The sequence below is a fragment of the Phyllostomus hastatus genome, unplaced genomic scaffold, assembly GCF_019186645.2.
Source record: "Phyllostomus hastatus isolate PE091 unplaced genomic scaffold, TTU_PhHast_1.1 phas_contig_64, whole genome shotgun sequence".
Taxonomy (NCBI): domain Eukaryota; kingdom Metazoa; phylum Chordata; class Mammalia; order Chiroptera; family Phyllostomidae; genus Phyllostomus; species Phyllostomus hastatus.
In genome coordinates this window covers 4,426,674-4,454,479 of record NW_025333928.1, presented here as the reverse complement: position 1 = coordinate 4,454,479, position 27,806 = coordinate 4,426,674, and the positions used below count along the sequence as shown (strand labels likewise).

The window sequence follows — 27,806 nt, the reverse complement described above, 5'->3', positions numbered from 1 at the left end:
ATTCAAGACAAAAAACTCCTGGTGCTCTGGTTAGGGTATACCCATGCCTTGTATATCTGCTATCTTTCTCCAGAACTTTAAGGGTCCCTGGGAGACTTGCGACCAGGGGATTGGTGGGCAGTGCAGCTCGTTCCAAGTTAACCCCTGATTGTCTTCAAGGACCCCACCACCCCCACTTTTAAAAAAAGATTTTATTTATTTATTTTTAGACAGGGGAAAGGAAGGAGAAAGAGAAGGAGAGAAACATCAATGAGTGGTTGCCTCTCACACACCCCCTACTTGGGACCTGGACCAAAACCCAGGCATGTGCCCTGACTGGGAATAAACTGGTAACACTTTGGTTTGCAGGCTGGTGCTCAATCCACACCAGCCAGGGAGGCCTGCTTTTTCCCCTGACTTCCCAGTGAGCTGACAGCAGACCTGCCTTGGCTCGGTTCTTTTCTCTACATTTCTAAACAGTCCAAGCAGCCCCACCTTGGCTCTTCCCTGTTTCTTCTTCTACCCTAAGCCCTTCCTTTGTTTCACTGTCCCCGGCTCAATAAACATATTCTAAAATCACCTGGACTCATGAAATCTTTCCTGCACAAAGTCAAGAAACCGCATACTACTGACCAGCTGGAGACAGACCCTCTCCAGGCCAGGTCCCCATCTGGTGACATTTTCATCTGTCTCATCTAGTGTCTGGTAAGCCATTTAGTAGGTTAAACTGTGGCCCGCAAAAGATATGTCCACATCCTAAAGCCAGGGACCAGTGAATGTGAACTTATTTAGAAAAGGAGTCTAATGTAATTAAGAATCTTGAGATGAGATCAGCCTGGAGCACTCCGGTGGCCTCAAAATCCAGTCACAACTGTCCTTACAAGGGACAGGTGAGAAGATACTGATGCAGAGAAAGCCACGTGAAGATGAAGCAGAGGTTGGAGTGATGCAGCCGCAGCCCAGGAAGGACTCCTGGCCTCCTCTGTGAAGAAACACGTTTCTGTTGTTTCAAGCCACTCTCTCTGACAGAATCCAGAGAGGTGGACTGGATGACCTTGGGAAGCCAGATAAGGAGGGCAGTGGACTGGGTGGAGGGCCAGAGAGGGGCTGTATGTCCAGAGAGCGTCTCAGCAGAGGCTGAGGGAAGAGAACAGTGAAACGAAGCATGAAAACAACCTTCTGTGGGGTCCTGTCTCATCTCATGGGAATGTTTCCTAAGGAAATAATTCAACAATAAGAAATGTTTCCATAAAGGTGCTGACAGAATAGAGACAGTGTAATGTAGTTCCTAAGCGTTTTGTTAGAAAACATTTTTTTGATATGGAGCATTTCAAACATGTAAAAGTGCAGAGACAAAGCCCACCACGAGCTTCAACAGTTGCCACCCCTGGCCAGCAACGTACCATCTCTACTTGCCCTCCACTTTCCTTTTCATATTATTTTGAAGCAAATCTCAGACATCTTAATTTGAAATACTTCATATAGATTTCTAAAAGAAAGAACTAAAAAATAATGCTACTACTAGGTTAAAAATAACTAACAAAAATCCCTTCATATTATAAAACATTCAGTTCAAAGTTTCAGTTGTCTCGTAAATGTCAATTTTGTTTTTCACGGTTTATTTGTTTAAATTGGGATCCAAATGATGTTAACATGTGATTAGCTGATACACCTTTTAAGTCTCTTTTAATCTATGCTATGTGCTCTCCACGTGACACTTTTTTTTTTCTTGCAATTTGCTGTAAAAAAAAAAAAAGCTCTGGTTTGATCCCACTGATAATTGAAGAGGGAGTGATACAGCCAGGAGACCAGCATTTTGCATGCTGATGAATGACTGGCTTTGGCAGCTGCACTGGGATGACCTCTACTGTGTGTCTCTGGCCAGCAGAGCACAGGCTGATGAATAAGTGGCTTTACCAAAACATCAGCACCAAACAGCCCTGAGTATCTATCTGTCTCTGAGTACCACTTGCAACAAATACTAGCAACAGAGGAACATGTTCAAAGACACCACAGAGAGTCAATCTGCGAAATCCAGACCATGGGGAACTCAACAAGATAAATAATGTAGTATCTTCAACAAACAAACTGTGAGACAAGGAAAGGGAGGCAATCTGTAGATGAACAGAAATGTGAAAGACTTGGGTTACAATCGCAATGTGTGGACTATAACTGGATCTGATTCAAACAAGCAAACAAACAAAAACATGACATTTATGAGAGTGAACACAACTAAACTGTTGATGACACTGAGGAATTATTGCTAATTTTTTTTCAGGTGGGATAATGGTATTGTGGTTCTGTTAAAACAACAACAACTCTTTCTCTCTCACAGGTGCACTCTGAACTCCGGCAGACGGAGGAACGGGGCTGCCCTGGGAGGGTGCGAGTCCTGCTTGCTGGGGTTGGGCAGCGGGTCCCCGTGAGATCACCATGCTCTGCACATCTGTGTCTGTTCTCCAGTTTCCAGAAAGTATAGAAATGGCTTTAAAGTGTCTTTGGATGCTTTTATATTGCTTTTCTTATTTTATTGTAACAGGAAGGAATGGAGCTCAGTGCATTCAATGTACAGACACATCGAGAGAAGCACAGAATTATCCTCTAAGTCTTATGTTCTCTAAGCAGACATTTCTACTGCTTTAAAAAAAAACCCCAAACCTCTATTTTTTAAATGTAAATGGGCTTTTTGAGGGAATTTTAAAGTACACTAAATTCTTTTTTAAAAGAATTTATTAACTTAGAGAGAGAGAGAGAGAGAGAGAGAGAGAGAGAGAGAGAGAGAGAGAGACATTGATTGGTTGTTCCACTTATTTCTGTGCTCATTGGTGGCTTCCTGTATATTCCCTGACCTGGGATCGAACCACCTTTGGCATATCGAGATGATGCTCCTACCAACTGAGCTCCCCAGCCAGGACTCCACTGCTTACTTTTTGGTAGCATGCACCAAAATCTGAAACTGTCTTCTATTATTTACTTGCTTGCTTAAAGCTGCCTCCTGCTTTAGAATGTAAGCCCAGTGAGGGCAGCTGTCGTGTCTATCTTGAGGGAGAAAGAACTGCAAGGCTGAAAGCCCAGGCCTGGGAGCCAGCCTACCTAAATTCAAATTCTGGCTCTGCCACTGACTAGCTGGTGAGCCTGGAGAAATTACTTCATCTCTCTTAGCCTCACATGCCTCACCTGTAACACAGGTAATAATAACAGCACCCACCCAGAGGACTGAGGTGAGATTTGGAGGTCGAGCATATTGAGGTACTCCCCAGATGTTGGCTGCCAGTGCTCAGTGCTCTCTCCTCAGAGCCCGACACACAGAAGACAGACAGTAAATATTTGTTAATATTATAAATTATATCTGATAGGGCATCTGCAGAGATAAGCATGAGGATCGACACCTGATTCCGCTGGGGATGGGGTAGGGTGTGGAGCAGGTTAGGGAAAGGTTCTTGGTGGAGGTGAGGGCTGAGATGAGACTTTTGGGAGGAGTGAGAGGTGGCTGAGCCTGGGGAGTGGAAAGGAGGAAGGGCACACCAGGCAGGGAGCACGGCATGGGCAAAGGCCTGGAGGGAAGAAATAGCTTTGGGCAGACACTGTGGAGTCTGCATCCTGTGTGGGTTCAGGGCTGTGGCCACAGGAAAGGAACAGAGCGGTGTAAACCAGCTAAAGCCGGGTGCTGCTCTGGAGGGCCAGACCCCGCCCCTGGGGTGCGGGGACACAGTGTTCCCAACAGGCTGTCTCAGACAGCTACAGCGCAGGAGCAGGAGGCTGATCAGGGTGTGGCCAGATCCCCTCCTGCCCAGAATTACACTCCTGGTCTCCCCATACCTGCTTGCCAACTATTTGCTTGCTGATAATGTTCTTTACCCAGAGAGGCTGTTCTCAGTACTAACCATCTCTAGCTCCAGAAACAGGTGTTTCCCTCCCAAACCTTTCCTGGGATAGGGGCCAGGTGTGCAGACAGAGACCAGCAGCCTCCAGAGGAGGAAACCAGGAAACAGAGAATCCTAGCAGGAAGTAGCATAACAATGGCGGTGCTATGTGGCAGGGGTCAGGGCAGGCTTCCCAGGGAAGAAACTAGCTAGCCAATCTCTGATGTAGCAGCAGTAGTAATAATAATAATAGTGATACTGATTATCTATGCCTAGGTCCTGGTTTCTGAATGCCATTCTCTAATAAAAGGAACCAGGGGTCCTCAGAGCAGCAGCCAGTTCTGGGCCCAGGGCACGTCACAGTGCCAGAAAGTAAGGGGTACTCAAAAATAAGTAAATAAACAGATGGGGACATGCCAAAGGGACTGGAAAAGTTTCTGTGGACAAAAAAGGGTGTCTATAATAAAACTGGTAATTCCACTGATGGAAAGTCACCTCCCAGGATGATCTGATCATAAATTCCTGGCTGAGCAGGTCATGGTGGGTAGTCACTCCCCAGGCCTATTAACTTCTTCAGTGAAAGGTTTATTTTTGCCTTAAGCAAGCCCTGTCCATTGTTCTTGTGCACCAGGGGCACCTGTAAAAGGCCAGAGTCATCCTCCTTTTCAGACCCCTCAGAGGCTAACCCCCCTCAAGGGAGCAAGCATGTAACTATGTTAGCTGTCCTGTACCTTACTTTCTCCCACCTTCGTGTGGTCGTCCTCACTGTTCCCTCCTTAATTTCAAATGTGTAAAATAAACTGCAAACTGTCACTCTGTGGAGCATTTAAGATCTGTTTTCTGGCATTGTGGTCAGTTTGAGTTTGGCTCAAATAAACTCATAAAAATTCTCTTCAGGTTTGGACACTCCCAGCAGCCAAAGCTGGATGGATCAGAGCAGAGAATAAATAATGTGCTATTGGATTACAACCCAAATATACACCAGCCCACACTGGTAGAAATAAATGACTCAGGAGATGCACAAATGGGCCCAGACAAACCCACCTGACAGAAGGGTTCCAAACCGTGCATGTCCCCGCTCCCTGGTCCCTCACCCCTAGAGTGTGGGCCAGACCTGGTGACTTGGCTCACAGATACAGACCACGGGAAGGGGATGTGGTGACCTTGCAGTGGAGAAGCCCAGCATGCTGCATGCACCTCCACCAGGTGCCAGAGGGCAGCACCACAGGCAGGGCACGTGGCCACCCTGTGTGATGCGATGAGGAGGACACCTCACTTCTGTGCTCTGCCTTCCCAAACCGTCTCACCTGTGTGCACCTGCATGGAGTGCTTTCTGTGAAATGCCTGACCAGTGCTGTGAAACTGTCGCAGTCCTCCAACACAAGGAAGTCTGAGACACGTCACAGCCTGGAGGAGACTAGGGAGAGATAGTAACTAAACACAGCGTGGTCTCCTGAATGGAATTGGGAACAGAAAAAGGTCACCAGGAAAGAAACTGATGAAATATGAATAAAGTGTTAATAGTAATGTGCCAATGTTGGTTTCTTAGTTGTGACAAATGACCATGATGATGCAAGATGGCAACAACAGAGGAAACTGGGTTGGGAGGATAAGGGAACTAATTCTGTATACTATTTTTTTGCAAATTTTTTGTAAGTCTAAAGTGATTCTACAATAAAAAGTTGATTTTTAAATGCCCATGTAATTCTTACCAGGTACCTCCAGGAAGCATGACCTAAGACACCGAGGCACAGAAAATTGCAGTGCAGACAGCTGGGAAGTTCCCAATCCAGGACATTCACTGGAGGTGGACGGCACCTCTTACCTGTAGCTGCAGGGCTCAGCCCCAAACAGGCAGGCCAGGATCAGCTGCTCGCCCGGGTAGCCCATCTTCACCAGCTCCTGGGCTGGCACCTGTGAGAAGATGTTGGTGGCCTGCAGGGTGTACCACTCTGTCACGGCCTGGGTGGCGCTGGTGAAGTTTCGGAAGGTGCACATGGTTCCATTGAGGGAGCACTGCGGAGACCAAGAAGGGTTCCTGTGGGTGTGGGGCTGCTGGCAGGGCCCCCCATCACTGCCCCAAGGGCAAGGGCTGAGCGTGCAGGGCCAGATGCCCTTCCCCTGGCTGCACCCTGAGGCTGCAGTGGGGACCCGTGTTTACATTCATGCTCACACGCACTCAGGGGCTGCCCCTCATACACAGCTGCACAGTCACAAGGACTCATACACACAGTGCCACTCCAACCCCCCAGTGTAGCCTTAAGCATGAGTGAATACGTGCACACATGTATATACCCTTATATGCACACATGTTTGCACACACATATACAGAGAAAGACATCCACTTTCTGATATCCCCAGTCACACAACATCATGGTCACAACTATGCACACACATATCCTTACTTGCCCATAAGCCCATATACCTAGATTCCTAGCCCATATACACATGATGCCACACTCATGCTCACTTGAGCACACATGCGCACAGACATACTCTGACCCTCCGATTCCCTGACTCCTTTCCAGCCCCCCTCCCAAGACTTCCAGGAGCAGCTGCCTGAAGGCCATGTAAACCACAAAGGACTCCAGACTCTGCCTCCCCCTCTGCTGGGGAAGGATCTGGGCCTCGTCAGTCTGAGCCCACTGAAGGGCGCAGGGCCCTCCACCTCGCTGCAGCTGGCCCACCACGAAGTCATCACACAGACAGAACAGGCTTGGCTCTGGGACTCTGGTCTTGGCCTCTCTGCCTCTATTCATCCTCATCTCATAATGGGCCTTCTTTCTGAATCCCAGAGGCCAGAAGAAGCTTCTCCTTCCCAGGGCCGGCCTGAGGCACTGTCCTCAGGTCTGTTGCTGGAGGCCTCCTTGTCTCCCCTTAGGGAGATGATAATAACACTTAACACTTAACACTCACTCTGGCCCAGGCTCTGTTCTCAAGGCTTTAATTTATGATCCCATTCAATTTTCACAGCAACCCTATCTCACCAGCATGAAGAAACAGAGGCCCAGAGAGGCTAGTAAGGTGTGACAACAGCAGACTCTCACTCCCACTACACGTGGGCACACGTACAACATACAAACACATGTGTGCACATACACACAAGGGCTTGCCCTGACAGCTGGTGCAGCCATCAGGGACAGGCCTGCTTTACACAAGCAGCTAGTTACCAATGAGGACTTTCTGCGGGCCATAGAAAGTAGTAGGGCACTGGGTTCGAGTTGGCAGCAGGACTCTGCAAGCCTGGTGCTGTGTGCAGGTTCGTGTGGAGATGAAGGCGAGTCCTGACCACATGGTGGCAAGGGAGGCAGTGGCTTCTCTCTGGGGGGTATGTGGCCCCAGACTGGGCCCCCAGCAAGGGCAGATTATCAGAATCACCAGAGAGCTTGTTAACAGTACAGATTCCTGGGCTCTGGCCCAGAGCTGCCCATTCAGATTCTACAGAAGTGAGGCCCAGAGATCTGCAGTTACAGTGCCACCCAGGGCATCTCCAAGCACCGACAGTGCTGCATAGCTGTGGTTTTTCACCTGCCTGATGTTTATGCCCCTGTCTTTTGAGAATAGGACTTAATTCACCCTTGAGGGAACCACCTCTTCTCCCTTGCTCAATCCCTGTGGTCTGACAGAGGCTGAATCGCCCTCAGCTCCAGAACACCTGACCCCAGGACTGGCCAACCATGACAGCCTGTCCTTCAGCCCACAGCGACTGGTTGAGGTGTGAGCATGTGACCTGATGATCAGGCCCAGGACTTCTGATGTGGTCACTGGAAAAGAGGAGCTTTCTGGGAGAGTGCTAGCTGGTGGGATGTGTGTCTGGGATTGTCAAGGTCCTTCACTCCAGAGAGTGAAATCTACTGAGAGAAAAGTACAGATAATGCATTACAGAATTGTGCACTTGAAATCTGCGTAACTTTATTAACCAATGTCATCCCAATAAATCCAGTTAAAAAGCTGAGCCAAGATGGAGAGCAATAGAGTCCTGATGACAGCATCTGAACACCTGGGTTCAATTACACCTGAACCCAATGTACTCATGGGCTTCTTAGTGTGTGAGCCACTGAATTCCCGATTTTGCTTAAGCTAGTTTGAGCTGAGTCACTTGCATCCAAAAATGTCTTGACTGATATACCAGCTATTTCTATTTTTAAAATGGCTTGGCAAACATACAAAATAGGCACTGGCTTCCAGCCTGCCTTTCCGCCAGTTAGACCCAGATTATTAAAGGAAAGAAACTCCCGTCAGCCTCACTGGATAGGGCCCATTGATGGACATATGCCTGTGGCCCACTTACCAGTCTCATGGCTACTTTGCAGTCCTGGGCATTGCAGGTCCTTCCTGATGTGGGGCTGCTGCTTGCTGAATCATTCTGATTGTCCGCCAAGAGCTCGAGGACCACTGGGTGGTGGGGGTTCCGCTCATCAATAAGGACCAGGGGTGTGTGGTTCCAGATGGTGAGGTTCAAGGTCTTGGTGGCATTGGCATGGGTTGGCCCAGAAGCCACGATCCTCTCTAGAACTGCTTCCATCAGTTGATCCAGGTCCCTCAGCAAATGCCTGACTTTAGAATACCTGGGTGGAGGAAAGTCTCCATAAGGGGGGCAAGCGCAGCTGGGAAACAGCTGCAGCCTGGGATCCCCTCCAACTCCAGCATAGCTGCCAGCATGTTTGAGAACACCCTGCCCAAGTGCCCACCTCCCTATCCACCTACCCGTGTGTCCATGCATTGACCCATCCACCCACCCACTCACTCTCATTCATTGTGTATTGAATAAGCACCCATGATGTGCCAGGCACTGTGAAGGTACAGGGGAGAAATTCACATTCTAGTGAGGAGGGCAGTTATTGACAGTTTACCATGTGTCAAGTGCTAGGTGCTTCCTATGTCTTATTTAATTTAATCTCTTCCACAGTTCTCTGATCATCTCCCCATACAGACGAGGAAACAGGCTGAGGGAGTTGCTGTGATGTCCTGAGCTCACAGAGCTGAGCCTGGAACCTGGAAGTGGTGGGCTTCAATGGGCATGCTGTTTGTATACAGGGTGGAGTGGAGAGGGCTCTGCCACCTTCCTTCCAAGAGGGCATAGGAACTGTAGGGAAGAGGGGAAGATCTGTGACCCTGGGGCCCTTGTTTTCCAGCAGTGATTTTGGGAACAAGAACCAGTTTTGGGAGGAAGAAGGTGGATGGGACTGTGGGGCTGAACTCCAGTATCGGCTCTGAGACCCTGGAGGCTCCCATATTGGAACTGGTGACTAGTTAGTCTGGCAGAAATGTGTCCATACCAGAGACTGTCCTGTGTGGGGGCCCTGGGCTCTGTACCCCAGTCCATATCCATTTGATTCAAGATCTTACCCTAGAGTTGTGGTCACCAGTGTATGTCACCTCTGGCTAGAGGACTTCCTGCAGGACAGAGCATTCAACCCTGGGCACAGGCCCAAGTTCTGGTATACAAAGGTGTACAGTAGCCTCAGACAGTGGCACTGCCTGTCCTCTGACCATTAAGCTAGCCACCTGAGTGCACATGGGAAGAGGAGAGTTGGGAAGGTGGTAGGCTGCGGTAGTGAGGGCTGCTGTTACAGCCTGCATGTCCACAGCTGCTGCTGAGCTTGGTGGCTTACTGCATGGGCTCTGGACTCAGATTCTGACATCCCACTTAATATCTGTGCAGCCTTGGAAAGTAAACTCCTCTGAGGCTCTGTTCTTTCATCTACAAAATCGGGATTAAAATATTTACCATAGAGGGCTGTTGGGAGGATTCAATGAGGTGAGGCTTATAAAGCACTTGGAACAGTGTTGTTTTAACATGATTGCTAAGGGTTCTATTGAGTAGCTGCAAGGACCTGCAAAAAACAGGCAAGAAACCTATTGCTGGAAAGAGGGGATTTTCTGATAACTGAAAATGTAATCAGGAAGTATGAATTCCCTTCTAGGACCTTCTTGTGAACAAGAATGCTCTCCATGACTCAGCCACACTGGTCCTTCTTTAAATTCTTTAAAAAAGGTTTGTAATTGATTTGAGAGAGAGAGAGAGAGAGAGAGAGAGAGAGAGAGAGAGAGACATTGATTTATCGTTCCACTCACCCAGGCATTCATTCATTGTTTTTTTCTTGTAAGTGCCCTGAAGAGGGATCAGGTGCAACCTTGGGTTGTAGCAGGCTGGTGCTCTAACCAACTGAGCTACCCAGCCAGGATGGCCCTTCTGTCACTTCTTTGAATGCACTGAGGTCTGTCCAGGACCTCTGCATATGCTGTGCCCTCCACTTGGAATACGCTCTTCATCTGTGACTAGTTTGGCTAACTTGTAATCATTCTTCGAGGCATTTTTCTCTGATTGACCCCTTGCCTCTCCTCAACCCTGACTAGGTTGGGTCTACTTGTGCATCCCCTTCATAGGCTTTGCCATCAGGTGGTTAAACAGTGGCAGCTCTGGACTCAGATCAGGCCTGAGTTCAAATGCCACCATGGCCCACTGCGTGTCTCTGGGCAAGTTCCCTGACCTCTCTGAATCTTCATTTCTTGACTTGTAAATTAAGGTTACTACAGGAGTGCCCATCTCTAAGGTAATTGTATGGATTAGAATTACATTAATTACCAAGAACACTCAACTCACTGCCTGGGACTTCATAAGCACTTGATGTATGTATGTTGTATATATTTTTATCATCACTTTGTAGTGATTGGACTATTATAACTAATTTGACATTTAAGAAAACAGGTTAATATCTGTTTTCTTTGGTAGGCTGTGAAGAGGACAGGGACTTTTCCTCACTGATGTATTCCTGAGTGCCCATACACTGCCTGGCACATAGTATGTGCTCAAAAGACACGTGCTGGATTGATAACTAGGCACTGGTATGTCTAAAGGCAGGCACTACTAGATATTCCTGAGGCTCTCTTTAAGCCTAGGATGTTTATGAATTTTGAATCTTGCTTGCTGCAAAGAGGTGAAAACAAAGAGGCAGTTGTTTGAAAACATTGAGAAAGAAGGGAACAAAAGAAAAGGAATGGAGAGAAAGGAGGAAAAGAGCGGGTAAACAAAAGAGAGAGAAAGGGAAAGAAAAAGGTAGGGATAAACAGAAAGGTGGAAGGAAGTGGGGCAAGGGAATAAAGAAAAAGAAAAGGCACCGTGAAGCCAGCCTTCCACTCCAGGGACCACCTACTGGAAGGGGCTGGCATTGCAGATGGTGACAGCAGGGAAGTCCATGGTCTTGAAGCCGACAGAGAGGGAGACGCTGACCTCCCAGCTCAGGTAGGTCCTGATGAAGACGCCCCACTGCCAGAAGACGATGGAGGCAAAGAGCAATGTGATCAGGAACCACATGGCCTTCTTCTTGGGCCCCTCGCAGATGATGCGCTTGGGGCCATGGGTGTTGGTGTTGTCACAGTACCACACCAGCAGCTCCTTGTATGTGTAGCCAGGGCCCTTCTGCAGCCTGTGCAGGCACTTCAGCAGATACTTCTTCACCTGCATCGTGGCACCTGCAGAGAGACATGGGAATGCCATGTCAGATACAACACCAGCCTAGCGTCCAAGGATGTCCCAGTTGTGGCCAGAGCATCCGAATGAGGCAGGCAAACAAGGCTGCATGAGGCAGTTGTCCCTCCCTCCCTGCCCCCCTTCCTCCCTTCCTTTTTCTTTCCTTTTTTGCCATCTATCATCCATCCATCCATCCATCCATCCATCCATCCATCCATCCACCCATCCACCCACCCATCCATCCATCCAACCAAAAAGTATTTATTGACTACCTATGTATGCCAGGCACTGAATTAGTCCCTCTGGACTCAATAATGAACAAAATGAACATGGTTTCTGCCCCCTGGGAATTTTCAGCCTAGTGGAAAAATTACTTAAACTCTCCACTCCTCAGGCTCTCTATCTGCAAAGTGTGGATAATGGTACCTTATTTACAGGACTGCTGGGAGGGTGAAATTAGGTAATGCATAGTAAGTGCTCAATACAGTGCCTAGTACAAACTGAGTGCTCGATATGTTAGCTACCATCATTATAAGCTATTAGCGAGTGGAGGATATTAACCAAATAATCCATCAAAAAATGGGTCATCATGAAATGTGATCAGGATGGGGACCCTGTGCTCTAAGCTCCCAGAGGCAGTGCCGGTGGCAGTTAAGAGTGAGGACTCTGGAGCTGAAATGCCTGACTTTGAATTTGGCTCTGCCACTTTCTAGTTGCGACTTTGAGCAAATCACTTGCTCAGTGCCTCAGTTTCCTCATGTGTAAAATGTGGATAATAATAGCCTCTACCTCTTAGGGTTGTTGTGAAGACAATGAAAATAAAGAGTGTGGTTAATGCCTGGCTCCTACACCTCCCACACTGAGAGTCCCTGGAGAAGCTGGGAGTAAACAGCAAGACTAATGGGGTGGAAAAGAGTGGAGGGGACACTCAAGTGGAGGGGACAGCAGGAGCAAAACCTTTGAGGGGGAGGGAACCTAGACAGGGATCTGGACCATGTGGGCCACATTAAGGACTTGGGTTTCAATACCAAGAGAACTGAGCCTTTGTGGGGTGATACCATTCAAATTGCTTTCTGAAAACAGCCCTCCATCTGCTCTGTGGACATACACTGGAATGGGGTCAGGAGTCCAGGAGAAGAGTGTGCTAGGTGTGGCTCACTAAGGAATGTCTAACTTTTTTGAGACCGTTTCCCATCTGCATGAGGAGACAGGGTTCTTATGAAGATAACCAAGACACTGAGAACTGGGCAGAGGGTAGCTTCTCAAAAATACCTAGGTCCCCAGGTACAGAGCAGGGACCTGTGGCAGGAGCACCCCCACCCCATCCCTAGAGCCCCAGTTGGCCACATAAGTTTGCCCCTACTCCCTGGCTGAAATGACCCTCTCTGAGAGCCTCTGTCTTTCTGGGGGTGCTCTGGTGGGCAGTGAGGCATCCCTTCCACCTCACTCTGAGGTTCCCTCAGGTGAACTGCCCCTCCCCCAGTTGCAGTTAGTGTGAGTTGCCAGGGTGACCTCCACCCCAGCTTGGACAACTGGGACTTAATTCTCTTACTTTATGCCGGAATAACTACAGAAGAGACTCCCTTTTAGCTAAGTGGAGAGACTGCCAACACAGAGAAGCCACAAGATGGAGAGACAGATTTCTGACATCATTGAAACACCTGGATCCAACCATTCCTGAAGCCATTTATTCCTGGACTCATCAGATATGGGAACCAATACATTTTCTTCGTTACTTTTGCTGATCCAAATTGGGTGTCTGTCATTTGCAACTATTAGAATCTCAATGAACAAGAATTCACTTTGTTCTACCCTGTGTCACAGTTACTTCTGCTGGCAGCTTCTCACCCCCTATGAAATCAGAAACCCTCTGAGGGTAGCAGTATCCCCAACAAGCCCAGCACAGTGTCTGGAATGCCACCAACTGCCAAGTGAATAACACCAGAGGTCTTAAACTTGCCTGAGCATGTTCCCTCCTGACCCCATTTTCTGACCCAGCAATGCCCCTCACCTTCCTAGTTAGCTTGCTAAAGGCTTTCCCCTCACACCCACGCCTTTGCTTGCTGATGGAGATGGAGCGCCACATACCCAGCCAGGCCGTCATGACAGAGACAACTCTTCACAGACTAACCCAACACTCACCCTTCCCCAGAGGCCCAGGCCCTGCTATGGAATAATAGAGTTAACGATAATGATAATAACAACTACAAGAGCAACATCAGAGTAGTACGTGTTTCCCATGATCGAGGCACTGCAAGGTGCTTCTGATGCTATTTCATTCTTACACATTGTTATCCACAACCATAAACCTGGAAAGAACTAGGCCTGTGGTTGTCCTGTGTAGTCCAGAACCCCAAGGCCTGGACTTGCACATTAGGCCACCATAAATAGTTGTGGAAGAAATAGACAAAGAGCTTCTCTGATGTCTACATTCTCCATTTTCATGTAATCACTGTTTCAGTCAAGGAGAATTTCTCAGTGGGCTCCAAGCAGGTCCTTAACACCTTCTAAACCCCTGCTAATCTCCCAGTTGAACAATGAGGCCTCAGGCTCACAGGCATATCAGGCAACAGTGTCTAGTTAGAAGTAACATTCTGTTTCCCTGGGTTTATTTGTAGGTGGGATCTTCCATGTACGTCAAGAGATACTGGCTTGGGCCCTGGCCTGTTAGCTCAGTTGGTTAGTGTGTCATCCCAATAGGCCAAGGTTATGGGTTCTATCCCTAGTCAGGGCTTGTAGAAAGATCAATCAATGCATGTGTGAATGGGTGGAACAACAAATCTCTGTCTCTCTCTCTTTCTCTCTCTCTCTTAAATCAATGAATAAGAAAATTAAAAAATAAAAGAGATATTGGCTTTTACTTTAGGTACTTAAATACAATTACTTAAAAAAAGGAAAGAAACATACTCAGTAAACAATAACATAGTGACAGCAAAAACTGTGGCAATGACATGCCACAGTGTGTTGCTATTAGCTTACCTCCTAATTGTCATTAGGCCCCTGGGAGACCAGCCAAGTAAGAATCAATAAATGTTACAAATAATTTTATGTCAGATTTCATCCCCAAGGTGATAAATGGTCTGTGTTTGGAATGTATACACAGCTTGTGTACAAAGGTTTAAATCTGTTTACAGCTTAAACCAACCCAAACAAGCAGAGTGGAGATGGAGTCCCTGACATGAGTGCAGGGAGAGTGGGCGCCATCATGCCTTGCCGAGTCACAGACCGCTGCCTGCGTCTTGGCCTCCCTTTCACTGCAAAAGGTTCTGTCAGCAAATTCAAAAACAATACATGCTGTGTGTGCCCATTTCTGATTTCTTCCAAGAGAAAATGTCTATTCACTTTCAGAGATAAATGTTCCTTGAGGTTTGACTCAGTCTCCTGGTAGAAGGAAAATTGGGAGCCCAGTGTGGGTCACTACTGACTTTGACCAAACATGTGTAAATGTTATTCATAAGGTCAATTCTTCTGAGTCTTCTGAACGAGAGGTTGCAGATGGGTGACCCAGGAGCTGTACTGAGTTTGCAAAAGAGTTTTTCCCCCCTTAGCACAGTATTATTTATTTATTTTTATTTATTTAATTAATTTTATTTTTTAGAGAGAGAGGAAGGGGGAGAGAGAGAAAAAAAGAAAGACATTGATGTGAGAGAGAAACATCGATTAGTTGCCTTTTGTATGCTCCCTGACTGGGAACTGAACCCACAACCCAGGCATGTGGCCTGACAGGAAATCAAACCGGTGACCTTTCACTCTGCAGGACGATGACCAACCAACTGAGCCACACTGGTCAGGTCTCCTTAGCCCAGTATTTTAAAAAATAATCCCTTTTAAAATACTCTGGTTTCTATTCAAATCATATAAATCTTTTGCCTTTTAAAAATAACATCTTTATCAAGACATAGTTCACATGTCATAGAACTCATCTATTTAAAGTGTAGAGTTAAAAATATATATATAAAGTGTAAAATTCAGTGGATTTTAGTATATCCACAGAGTTGTTCAGCCATTACCATAATAAACCTTAAAACATTTTGGTCTCCCCCCAAAATAAACTTTGTACCCATCAGCAATAACTCCTTGTCCCTCCTTCCACCTCCCCTCACCCCAAGCAACCACTAATCTATTTTCTGTCTCTATAGATTTACCTATGATGGATACTCCACATAAATAAAAGCATATATTATGTGCTCCTTTGTGACTGCTTTTTTTCACTTAGCATGTTTTCAAGGTTCATCCATGTTGTAACATGTATCATTATTTGATTCCTTTTATTGCAAAATATTCCATATTATGAATATGTCACATTTTATTTATACATTCATCTGTTAATGGACACTTGGTTATTATGAATAATCCTACTATAAGCATATGTGTATGAGTTTTGGTGTGGACATGTTTTCATTTCTATATATCTAGGAGTAGATATACCCACTGGATCATGTGGTCATTCTATGTTTAACCCTTTGAAGAACTGTCAAACTGTACTTCATAGTGGCTGCACTATTTTACATTCCCACTAGCAGTGTATGAGAGGTCCAATTTCTCCACATCTTCTTCCAACCTTTCTTAGCCACTAAAATTAATTATTATAGCCATCCTAGTCAGTGTGAAGTGGTGGCTTATTCTGGTTTTGATTTACACTTCCTGACAACCAATGTTGCTATCTTTTTTTGTGTGCTATTGGTCAATATAGTCATTATACAGCCAAAAAATCTTTGGAGAAATATGTATTCAGAATTTTTGCTTGTATTTTAATTGGTCTATTTGTTTTTTTTATTACTAAGTTCTAAGAGTTATTTATATATTCCATATAGGTTCCTTATCAGATACAGTATTTCAAAAATGTTATTCTCTGGGTTTTTTACTTTCTTGATGATGTCCTTTGAAGCAAAAAAAACTTTTTAGTTTTGATAATACCCAATTTGTCTCTCTCTCTATATTTTGTAAAAATTTATTTATTTATTTTTAGAGAGAGGGGAAAGGAGAAAGGGAGAGAAACATCTATGTGATACAACGATTGGTTGTCTCTTGTGCACCCCAATTGGGGACCTGGCCTGCAAGCCAGGTATGTGCCCTGACTAGGAATCAAACTGGCGACATTTCGGCTTGCAGGCTAGCACTCAATCTACAGAGCCACATCAGCCAGGGGGTCTATTTTTCCTTTGTTGCTTATTCTTTGGCATATCATATCAAAGAATCCATTGCCTAATCTAGGGCCATATGACTCATTCCTATTATTTATTCTAAGTTTTATAATTTTAGTTCATATATTTAGATCTTTGATCCAGTTAGAATTGAAAATCTGTGCAATGTTGGAGTAGGCACAGATATTTAAGATAGGTCACTAAATCATGAATCAGAAAAGAAAAAACTTATAAAGTGCACTTCATTAAAATTAAAATCTTATCTTCAAAAGCCACTGGTAAAAAATGAAAGAACAAACCACTGGGAGAAAATACTTGTGATAATATGTCTGACAAAGAATTTGCATGCAGAATATATAAACAGTTCTTAGAAAATAAGAAGACAAAAGGCCCAACAAAAAATGGGCAAAAGATTTGAAAAGACACCTCACGAAGATGATACACGAATGACCCATCAGGCTGTGAAAAGATGCCTGACCTCATTAGTCATCAGGGAAATGCAAATCCAAATCACAATGAAGTGCCGCCTCCCACCCATGGGGTCTGACAGCACCTGGTGTCCAGGAGGGTGTGCAGCAGCCGGGGCTTTCCTGTGGGACTGGCTGGGGTGCAAAATGGTGCAGTCACTTTGGAAAATAGTCGGTCAGTTTCTCCTAAAGTTAAAAGGATACTTATCCTATGACTTAGCAACTCCACTTTTATTTATCCAGGAGAACTGAAAATATGCTCAAAGACTTTTACACATATGTTTATAGCAGCCTTATTCATTAATAACCCCAAACCAAAAACAAACCAAATGTCCACCAATGAGTGAATAAACAAACAAATTGGGGCATAGCCATACCATGGAAAACTCTTTAGCAATGAAACAGAACCAACTACTGGTACATACAGCGACATGGATACATGTTTAAAAATTATTGTTGAGTGAAAGAAGCTAGACACAAAAAGTACATATATATGATTCCATTTATATGACCCCTAGAAAAGAAATATTAATCTGCAGTGACAGAAGACAGATCTGTGAGTCTCTGGGCTTGGGGTTAAGAGTGGATTGACTAGAAAGATACATAAGGAAACCTTTTGGAGATGATGAAAATATTCTACATCTTGAGTGAGATGGTGTTTAATTGGGTGCGTACATTTGTAAAAACCCTTCAAACACTATAGTTAAAATGGAGGTATTTTATTGTATGTAAATTACATCTAAATAAAGTTTTAACAAAACACTTAAATCCATTGCCATTTCAAAACTGAGATTTCACATTTTAAAAGATCTAGATTTTCTTCATCTTTTGAGAAGTCAGGACGGCCTGACAGCTGCCCCCTCATGTCAGCGTTCTGCTGGAACTGAGCAGTGAGCAGCGCCCCCCAGAGGGGACCTGGGCTCCGGTTCACCCTCATTCTGGCATCCCCAATTTTCTTACGCGTAGCCCATTCTGTTCATTTTTTTTTAGTTAGTGCTTTGGCGTATACAGACATCTGACTTAGTGACCCCTGTAAATTGTAGGTTAGATGCTTTCATTAAAATCCCCTGTATTTATTTTTTGCACCAAAACCTCAATTACCCAGGGCTATCAGGGAGTAAGTGCTTTAGGTAGCTGGATTTTTATAGTTAATTGTAGGGTCACCTGAAAATGCATTTGACTCTGGTTATTGAAAAATGTTTCTGTCTTTGCTAGGGCAGCCCCAGAACTGACTGTCTTCGAGCAGCTGGCCAGGGTCAGAGCCGCAGGTGGGGCTTGCTGTCCCAGGCTGGAGGTGTCACAGGAAGATGTCAGGAGAATGGCTGGAATCTCTCCAGGGGCCAAGACATGCACTGGATGTCATCTCTATTTATAAATGCAAACATGTGCATTGCAGGTGCCCAGTGTTTGGTCTCCATATATCATTCCTGACCAAAAGAAACCAGGGCTTCCTATAAAAATGGCTCATGCAACTTTTGGTGCAGGAAATGTACCAGATGAACTTGGGATATCTTATTATACCAGAAAGCAAAACAAGGTACCAACGACTACTAGGGTCACTCAGAAAGACTCCTTGAAGGGGTTTTCACTGGCAAAGGTGGGACAATTTGAGCATCTTAAAAAAAATCAGCAATAAAGTGAAACATTAAATGCATAAAAATCTGTGAGGTCATAATAATAATGAAAAAAGAGGAGTAAGGAAAACATTAATGTTATTTTTTTTTAATAAATGCATTTTGATTTTTAAAAGACATTTATTTATTTATTTATTTATTTATTTAAAGAGGGAAGGGAGGGAGATAGAGAGAGAGAGAGAAACATCAATGTGCGGTTGCTGGGGGTCATGGCCTGCAACCCAGGCATGTACCCTGACTGAGAATTGAACCTGTGACACTTTGGTTCACAGCCCATGCTCAATCCACTGAGCTGTGCCAGCCAGGGCAACATTAATGTTATTAATAAATGGGTCCCACTCAGGTTGTTTTTACCTGTATTTGGGGCAGCTATTATGCTCAGTAAACTGCTTAATATCCTGTAAAGGCCTAAAAATTTCAACTCAAAATCTAGCCCAAAGCCTATTTTGTACAGCCCTTGAGCTAAGGACGGTTTTTATGTTTGTAAAGGGTTATGAAAAGAGGATGACATGACAGAGACATGTGTGGCCTGCAAAGCCTAAACTATTGACTGTCTGGCTCTTCACAGGAAGTCTGTTGGCACCTGATCTGCTACTGTGCCCTGCATATTTGCATTAAATAAAAATAAATTTTGAAAATGGGTTTTCACATCAGTATCCATGAATTCAATGTTTCCCAAACATCAACATTTGCATATCACCTTTACAATTTTTGCTAAATCCCTATAGCACTTGTATCATTATTTAATTAATATATAACATCACCTCAATTCGCTTTTTTACTTAAAAAAAGCTCATCCTTGTCTGAAGTAATACTATGAACACTAAGCAATACTATGCCTGTGAAATATGTTAGATGTGCTAACCCATTTTTTCCTAATACACATGAAAATAACTACAGTATTTGAAAAAGGGTTCCTCTGTGTACCATTTAAGTCATCTTGATTAATGCCCTTTAGGAAATTTTCTGTTAATTATTTTCTACCTGGCTGAAGTGTGCGCTCATCCATAGACATAGGATCTCTTCCAAGTGCTTCCCCCTATGTCTTCCTGCCATCCTTTTAAGTCCATTGGGGTAAGCACAGTATGCACATTTCACAGAGCGGTGACTAGAGCACAGTGGGACCTAACCATGGTCACAGTGAGTCAGAGGTAGATCTGGAAATGGAACCAGGTCACCTGGTTTCTGACCCCCCCCTTCTGTGTGCGTACACGCACCTCATCTGCTCAAAGCTGTGCTCTCCAACAGCTACAGGTCCTCCCATAAAGTCAAATCCAGGGTCACGATGGGAGGCGTTAAGGAAAGTGGTTCCCTCTAAGTTCTGGAGGGGACCCACAATGTGTTATTTGAGCTGATGAGAGAAAGAGAATTCTGCCAAGGTATACAGTTAAGTGGAAGAAAAGAAAGGTCAGGCCAGTATATAAAGCCTGCATGCATTTGTGTAAAGAAAAGAAAGTGTAGAGACATTTACCTCTCAGGGGCCACTTCAGAAAGTGGTCATGAGAGTGGCCTTCAGAAGGGAAACTAGATGCCCAGGGAAATTTAAAAGTGAGTCCCTTCTTATTCTCCTTCTCCTTCTCTCCCCCTGCTTTTTCTTCTTCCTCTTCTTCCTTCTCTTCCTCCCCCTCCTCCTCCTCTTTCTTCTTCCTTTTCTTCCTCTTCTTCCTCCTCTCCTCCTTCCTCCTGTACCTTTTGTATTTTGGACCATATCAATGTTTTTTATTTTTATTTTTATTAGATTTAGTGGCATAACATCAGTTAGTACCTCTCAAGGTTTAATCTATTCGTTTACTCAGTCAGTAACCACTGAGCAAGACTCAGCACTGTTCTAGGTGTCAGGGGTCAGTTGTCAAACAACAAAGAAATGAACCCTGGTTTTGTGTCATCCACATGCCCACAGGAGACAAAAAACATTTTAAAAAGCAATTTTTAATTGATGCTGATTGGAGTTATTTTTTTAAATTATGATATGAAATTAGGATCTGGTAGCTGTAGTTAAGTTCCTAATTATTATGAAGGGTGAATATATGCAAAGTATGTGTCCAGTCTTTGTATAAAGGCATTATTGTCCTGGCTCACGGGAACATCTTTCTGATTAATCAGTGGATGTATACATATATGTGTATACATATACTTATATGTGGATCATAAACTTATATGCAAGCATGTAAGAAAGAGAGAATGGTTATGCTTAAAAATTCTGTATGGCAGCCATCAGATTCACAAAAATTAAAATGTTTTGCAATACTGGGTATTGGCCAAGCTTTGAGGAGAAGCACAGCTTCACATGCTGATGGGGTATAAGATGGTGCAGTCATTTGGAGAGTAATGGCCACCTCTACTGCTTTTAGAATGTGATAACTAGGACCCAACACACTTGAACTTGTTTATGTTGTGCACTCGACCTCATGAATATGGGTGTGTGCGTGCCCATGTGAGCACAGTAAGGATGGTGACTGCAACATTGTAATACCCTCAGACTGGAAACAACCTCACCGCTCAGAAGGAAAAGGCTGCTGTGAGGTGATGGGGTGCAAACCACAGTTGCAAGAGCTGTGGGAGCAAAGCAAGGAAGAGCAGGTGCACTTCAGGCTTGCTGAGGAGTGTGGGGAGCAGCTCCGATAGGTGCTTCAGGTTAGCGGAGCAGTTCAAACGCTGGGCCCTTGGGTGGCCAGGCCGTGTGGGCTGGCCTGGGCTGTAGGAGCTCCTGCTCCTCTGCCATCAGCACCTGCTGCTCTGTCCCTTGACTATAGCATGTGCTACAAATACGCTCACTCTCTGTTGGTTCTGACTTGAGTGGTTGAAATACACTGGTTTAGAAGTATTTTCATGTTCATTCCAGCCCTGAAATGCTACAAATTTGTGACAAAGTCATGCTGATATCACCACAGAGTCCTCTGTGGTAGGGTCATCAGTGGGTCACTCCCTTCTGTCTTTATGGTGTCCAGGCAATGGCTGCACTCTCGCATCCTATGGAGGTGTCTTTTGGGGTCATTGTCCCATGTTTTGGGGTGGTGTCCGGGGGTGATATGAGGCACGTTGGTAGGTGTCCCACTGTTTCTCTCAGTGTTGGAGTGAGGGTGGAGTCACCCTATCATTCTACAGGGCAGGGAAGCCCTCCAAGGGCAGTTAGGAAGTCCTGGCCATGGCACAGAGGGGCACATCCCATGGCTTTTGACAAGCCACCAAATGCCCTACGTGAAGGACTGAGAAATGCATTCCCACTGAGGGGGAAACTGGATGGGGCTTGGGAGCCAGGCCCAGTTGGGGTCCGGCTCTCCTCTTTCCTCAAGGGAGGGGCTCAATCCATGACAACAATAGGTTCGTCTTTTGGAGTCTCATCTGTAAAATGGGGCTAATAGTACCCATGTCTTCTAGGTTGTTGCCAGGGTCAATGTGACAATGCACAGGAAGCACTTTTGCTCAGTGCCTGCCTATAGTTTGTTTGAATACATGGTAGCTGCTATTATTATTATTTTATGCAAGGAGCAGAATCACTCAAAATGACTCTGAGTTGTTGGGACTATCATTCATGGGGAAATGGCCAGCTGAAGAAGGGGCACCCAGTCTCTGCTCCTTGTGGGATTGAGTCCTTCGCTGGCAAGGAAATCCCATGGTTTCCAGGTCTCCAGTGGTGGGCGACTGACTTTCCCAGAGAACCCCTGTAAACAGCTATAGCTAAACCCAGCCTGCCTGACACCAGCAGCCGTATATGCAGCCCATGTGTGTTGGCTGCTGATGAGGCCACTTCCTATACTTGTCCCATATGAAGGGAGACCCAGGGCAGTGGGCAGTGGGCCAGGGGTTGCTGCCCTGGAATGGAGCCCTCACCACTCCAGCAGGTGTCCTGGCCCCTCATGCTCCTCTGCCTGATGACAGGAGCCTGGGGGAGCAATGCATCCTGCATTGCTGACTCCAGCCTGTGGGTTTCCCTATTGAACCCTTCTTGTATTTCATACCTTGTGGTGCTGTAGATTCACCCCACCCCTCTGCATGGCTGCTGCCAGCCCACAGGATGCGGGCGGTGAGGCAGAGCCCAGACCTGGAATGCAGACCCCATTCCTCCTGGGCTAATTCTAAACTATCCTGGGGGGAGTGCTGAGGGCTTCCTGTCTGAGGCTGGCTGCCTCAAGCAGGGTGGCAGGGGACCCTGCCCTGTACACTTTCCTCCCTGAACCTCCTTTAAGACCCTGGGAAATCTAGTCATGACTCAGGTGCTAGCACTCTCCCTTTGTCCCTGGGCAAAACCAAACAACCTTTCCTGAAGAGGCCAAATATGGCATACATTTTGTAATCTGGAGTGCTGGGAAAGGAAGGGAGCTGGTTAAGCCAAAGCTGCAGGCACTGAATACGGCCAAGGAGAAGTAAGAACAGAGTTGTGACCATAATGGGAGCCAGCATGGGCAAAGGAAGTGGGGCAGGGCCTGCCACCATCTTCACTCCAACCCTAGGCCAGGCTCCCTCCTGTCACCTGCCAGCTTGGAGCAGAGCTGTGTGCTGTGCCAATCTGGGTGAAAGATGAGTGATGATGCCAGGCAAGTGCTCAGAGCTGCTGCCAGTGGAAAACACTGGCCATACCTTGCAGAGAGCATGTAAGAGGGGCCTTGGAAAACCTGGCCTGGTTTCTAGATGTGAAGCCACAATCTGCGACCCCCCTGCCCCACCCCCGTGCCCTCCCTCCCCACAGTCAGCTCAGTGGAGGCCTGGGGCACAGGAGACACCCCTGCTCAGAGCTCAGCACAGCATACATCTTTGCCCCTTGGGCACTGCATGAAAAGCAGGCTGCAGGGTCCACAAGAGACAGGCTTTTGGGAAGAAAGGATCTGTCATCACTTCTCAGTAGACTGGTGTTCCTGGTGCAAACAAGGCCTCTATGGCCCCAAGAATGGCTGCTTCCACCTACTTCGTACCTATAACCATTGGGACACCAGGAAAGATTGTACTGGGTATGCTTGTTCAGGCTGGAAGCTTTGGAATGGGAGTCAAAGTCCAACCCATGCCCCATGGACCCAGTGGTGGTCCCGCAGGGTCTGCGCCCACACACAGCGGCATCTTTCTAATTTGCTCCAAGGCTCCTTCTGGGATAGCAGGAGTGGTCCTGCCAAACATTGGCTCTGCCTGTACCAACTTTTGACTGAGCTGGGCCATATTTTCAAAAGAAGAGTCTCCTATCTCTTGGCTGGAATGTGGGGGTGAATTTCCCCAGTACAGGGAGAAATCCAAAAAAGACAGAGCATGCAGGAAAGGCTAACCCATGACTCCCCATGTAGGGGAGATGCTCAGGGCTTGGGTGCTGGATTCAAGCTTTGTATCTAGGTGGGCTGTGCAACCTGGGGTAAGCTGCATGGTGTCTCTGGGCCTTCATTTTCTCATCTGAATACTGGGGACAATACAACACCTACCTTGGCAGGTGTTTTCTAAACATTGTTCTATAGTGCCTGGTTTACAGCAATATATGTATACTGGCTCTTACTAGCTTTTATTTTTCAAGGGTCTATGCAAGTGATAAAAATGACTATTTTCCAAATACGAATGGAACTTTGCAGCATTTAAAATGAATAGTTAAATACATGTTTGTAATATGGTGCCAACCAGACAAATGCCACTCAAGTCTTAGGTAGTAATATGCAAAGGACATGGGAACTAATTTTTTTTATAGTGAAAGTTATAAAGATCACAAAAGAAACTGACACAGGATGAGGAACTTCCATCTGCACTTTCTTTGACCTTTAATACATCTTGAGGACACAGATCTGGGGACCCCCTTCCTCGTGATGATCCAAAAAATACCCACCTCCTGAGTCACTTTTACTAGCTCCCACCAAGTGCTGAGAGTCAAATATATATATATGTATATATATATATATGTGTGTGTGTGTGTGTGTGTGTGTGTGTGTGTGTGTGTGTATATATATGTATGTATGTATAAATATGTCATATATATATATGACACTTTATTTATTTTTTTAGAGGGGAGAGAAATATGAATGTGTGGTTGCCTCTCTTGTGTCCCCCAACTGGGGAACTGGCCAGCAACCCAGGCATGTGCCCTGACTGGGAATCAAACCAGCAACCTTTTGGTTCACAGTCTGGCGCTCAATCCACTGAGCCACACCAGCCAGGTCCCATTTTACGTTTTTAAAGACTGACACATACCTAAATAGCATCATCCACAGTAGTGGGAGATCCCTGGGATCCATCCTATGCCAACATAATCATCCCAAGTCTAAAGAAAATCTGAAATACACAGACCCACTTAAAAATCTCACTTCAAAAAGAAACAAACGCTCAAGTTATGGTGCAGGCGGCAACACCAAGGCCCAAGGTCAGAAGCATTTACCACAATGTTGCAGGATGGGACCTCTGTGTTCACAATTGACCAGACCGGCCCAGCTTCCTGGTGTTGGGAACGCAGATCGTGCACCTGCGCTGACTGCTTGTTTCCAGTACCTTCTGGATCCTTGACCCAGCTCACACTGCAAGGTGGAGAAGGTCCAAGAAGCTGCCTGTGAAGATTGGGGCCTGTCGTACCAAAGGCAGGTCAAGGATGGAGCTGATGGTGACTGGCTGGCTTTGTGTTCTCAGGGACTAACTCTTGACCCCCAAGAACAGACCCAGAGTGCTGTCTTCTCAATTTGGGCTGCAACTGGGTACCAGTTACACTCTCATTGACAGTATCTTTCTTTACATTGACTCACTCTTGTTTTTACTTAAATACCTACTTGAGCTTTGTCCTAAGCAACAATGTCCACAAAATCACATGTTCAAGGTTACTAATTATGTATGTTTTTTAATACAACACAAATAGTTGCTAGTGACACAAAAGACCTTTATCAGCACACCATCAAAAATCCATCTCCACATACCACACTGCACCAGGAGACAGATTCAGCCAAGATCCTCCCTTGCCTCATAAACCAGATTAGGTAAAATACCTTGCCACTTGCAACTCAAGGACAACCTGCCCCTTAGCCCCAGCTGCTGTGCAAGGCAATGTTCTCACAAAACCTGTTCTGTGGGTTTTTCTACTACTGGTCTAAGATGACATCAGTCTCCATCTCAGTCTGACACCTGTCCTGCCACCCCAGCCCAAAGACCCTAAACTCCAAAATATCAGTTGTGGCCAGAGCTGCCAGAAAAATCCTTTCTTTTTTGAATAGCCTTTCAAAGGAAAAATAAGCACCTATCTGGCCTCTGGCCAATGTGCTGAGCCCTGTCAGGAGGCCAGAGTGCTCCTGGCTTGTCATTTCCTTGTTCACCTGGTGGCCAAGTGCCATAGGTAGGTTTGAAAGGTGACCACATCTTGTGACAATGAAACCCTCACTGCCTGTCTTCTCTGCATGGACACAGATGGTCGTGGCAAGAAAATCTAAATGTACAACAGAGCAGAAGGATGCAACAGATTACGATACAGGCGCAAGATGAAATATTTGGGAGCCCTGAAGAAGAATGGTTAATTATTTTTCTTTAAAAAACTATAAATTTATAGGTATTTATGTACATAGAAAAAAATGTATATGGAATTAACCAAAATGTTTATACTGATTATCTTCGTGTAGAAGGATCTGTGGTTATTTTAATATTTTTAATTTATATGTGGTTTGCATCTTTTACTCCACTAGGAATGAACAGCTATTGCTTATATGATTAAAAATAATTAATGAAAAAAAATTTATATCAACATGGAAAAATGTTTATAATAGAATATTGCTTGATTAAAGTAATAAGATTATAGCTTTATGGAAAAATAAACTGTCATGGAAAATGATTGTTAGGCAGTGAGAATTATAGAAGAATTTTTTTAATGTAGGCATCTTCAGAATTGTATACCTGAAACCTGTATAATTTTATTAACCAATGTCACCCCAATAAATTCAATTAAATGAATGAATGAATGAATGAATGAAGAAATAAATGTAAGCTTCTTAGAATTTAGATGTGACTTTACGAAAAGGGGCACAGGAAATGCTAGATTGGTTGGGATTAAGTGTCTACTATTTTGCAGAATGAGCTGAAAAGAGAAGTTCAGATTATTTACTTCTTTATTAAATTTTTTTAGAGAGAGGGGAGGGGAAGGAGAAAGAAAACAAGAGAAACATTGATTGGTTGCCTCTCGTATGCACCCCAACTCGACCAGGAACTGAACCCGTAACCCAGGCATGTGCACTGATGGGGAATCGAACCGACAACCTTTCGTGTTGTGGAACAATGCCCAACCCGCTGAGCGACACTGGTCAGGGTGAGAAGTTCAGATTAGATATACTCTTCAGCCTATATTCTAATATTTGCAACTGTTTTCTAAAAATTTCTGTTACTTTTTTATAAGTAAATGTTTAAAAAGCCCCAAAGAGAGGGATGTTAACTAAGAAAATTTGCCTGGGGTCTCAGCAGTGCAACAATTCTTTCCAGAATTGAGGTAGAAGTACCTTTCCTTTCCTCTTGAGGACAGGGTGAGTCAAAGATGGATTTCAGAGGAGGTGGCAGCTTCAGAACTTGTATTTCCTGGAGGGCTCCTGTCTCCCAAGCCCTTGTTGACAGAGCCTTGAAGCTGTGTTTATTTCCTCATTGCCAGGGACTTGGCTGCACCAGGCTTTATCCTGTATAATCACATTTACATGGGAAAACGCCTCACCCACCAGGCCTGATGCCAGGAGCCATGTCATCGCTTCCTAATGGGCAGACAATTTGGGATGCCAATAGTGAGCACACAAGCTCACAGCCCTCCCCTCCCCAGCCATACAAGTGGCCACTTGCCCAGGGTGGGTGGTGTGTGTTGACAGCCAGCAGGAAAGAATGCAGCCAGTTTCATTGGCCCCCTCCCTCCCTCCCTGCCAAGGCTGGAGGCAACTTGGAGTGCAGACTATCTGTGAGCCTTGGAAGATGCCAGTGGTGTGTGGAGAGTAGGGGTGGAGGAAGGAGGTGGTTACCCACCTGGGAATAAAATGAAGTGTCCCTGACTAGAGTCAGAAAAATAAGGCCAACCTGGCCTTATTTCTGAGGCCCATGTAGTAAGTCCAGCTCTCTATTTTCCACTGGGAAACATGAGTTATTCTATAATTATTCAAAATGTGAGCTTGGGAGTCAGATAGAGTTGGGCGGAGTCGTGGACCCATCACAGCACCTCTCTGAGCCTCTGGTATCTCATCTGTAAACAGGCCAGCAATAACACCTCCTTCCCTGGGCCTTTATTTTCAGGGAGGATTAAAATGAGATAATGTACATAAATCTCTTAGCATAGCATTGAG

General features: G+C 45.5%; 1 protein-coding gene across 5 annotated transcripts in view; it reads right to left on the bottom strand.

The window, feature by feature from the left end:
* SCNN1B (sodium channel epithelial 1 subunit beta) overlaps window positions 1–27,806 on the bottom strand; it is a 62,627-nt gene that overhangs the window by 9,233 nt on the left and 25,588 nt on the right. For 3 of the 5 annotated variants that reach the window (XM_045849226.1, XM_045849223.1, XM_045849222.1), the window contains 3 exons: window positions 11,000–11,318; window positions 8,134–8,410; window positions 5,668–5,858 (listed from right to left, as the gene is read on the bottom strand). In XM_045849226.1, coding sequence (XP_045705182.1) covers window positions 5,668–5,858; window positions 8,134–8,410; window positions 11,000–11,310 — 779 coding nt within the window. In that variant the 5' untranslated portion in view covers window positions 11,311–11,318. Of the gene's footprint in view, window positions 1–5,667; window positions 5,859–8,133; window positions 8,411–10,999; window positions 11,319–26,987; window positions 27,231–27,806 lie in introns of all 5 variants that reach the window. The other 2 variants (XM_045849225.1, XM_045849224.1) reach the window with 2 other exon arrangements.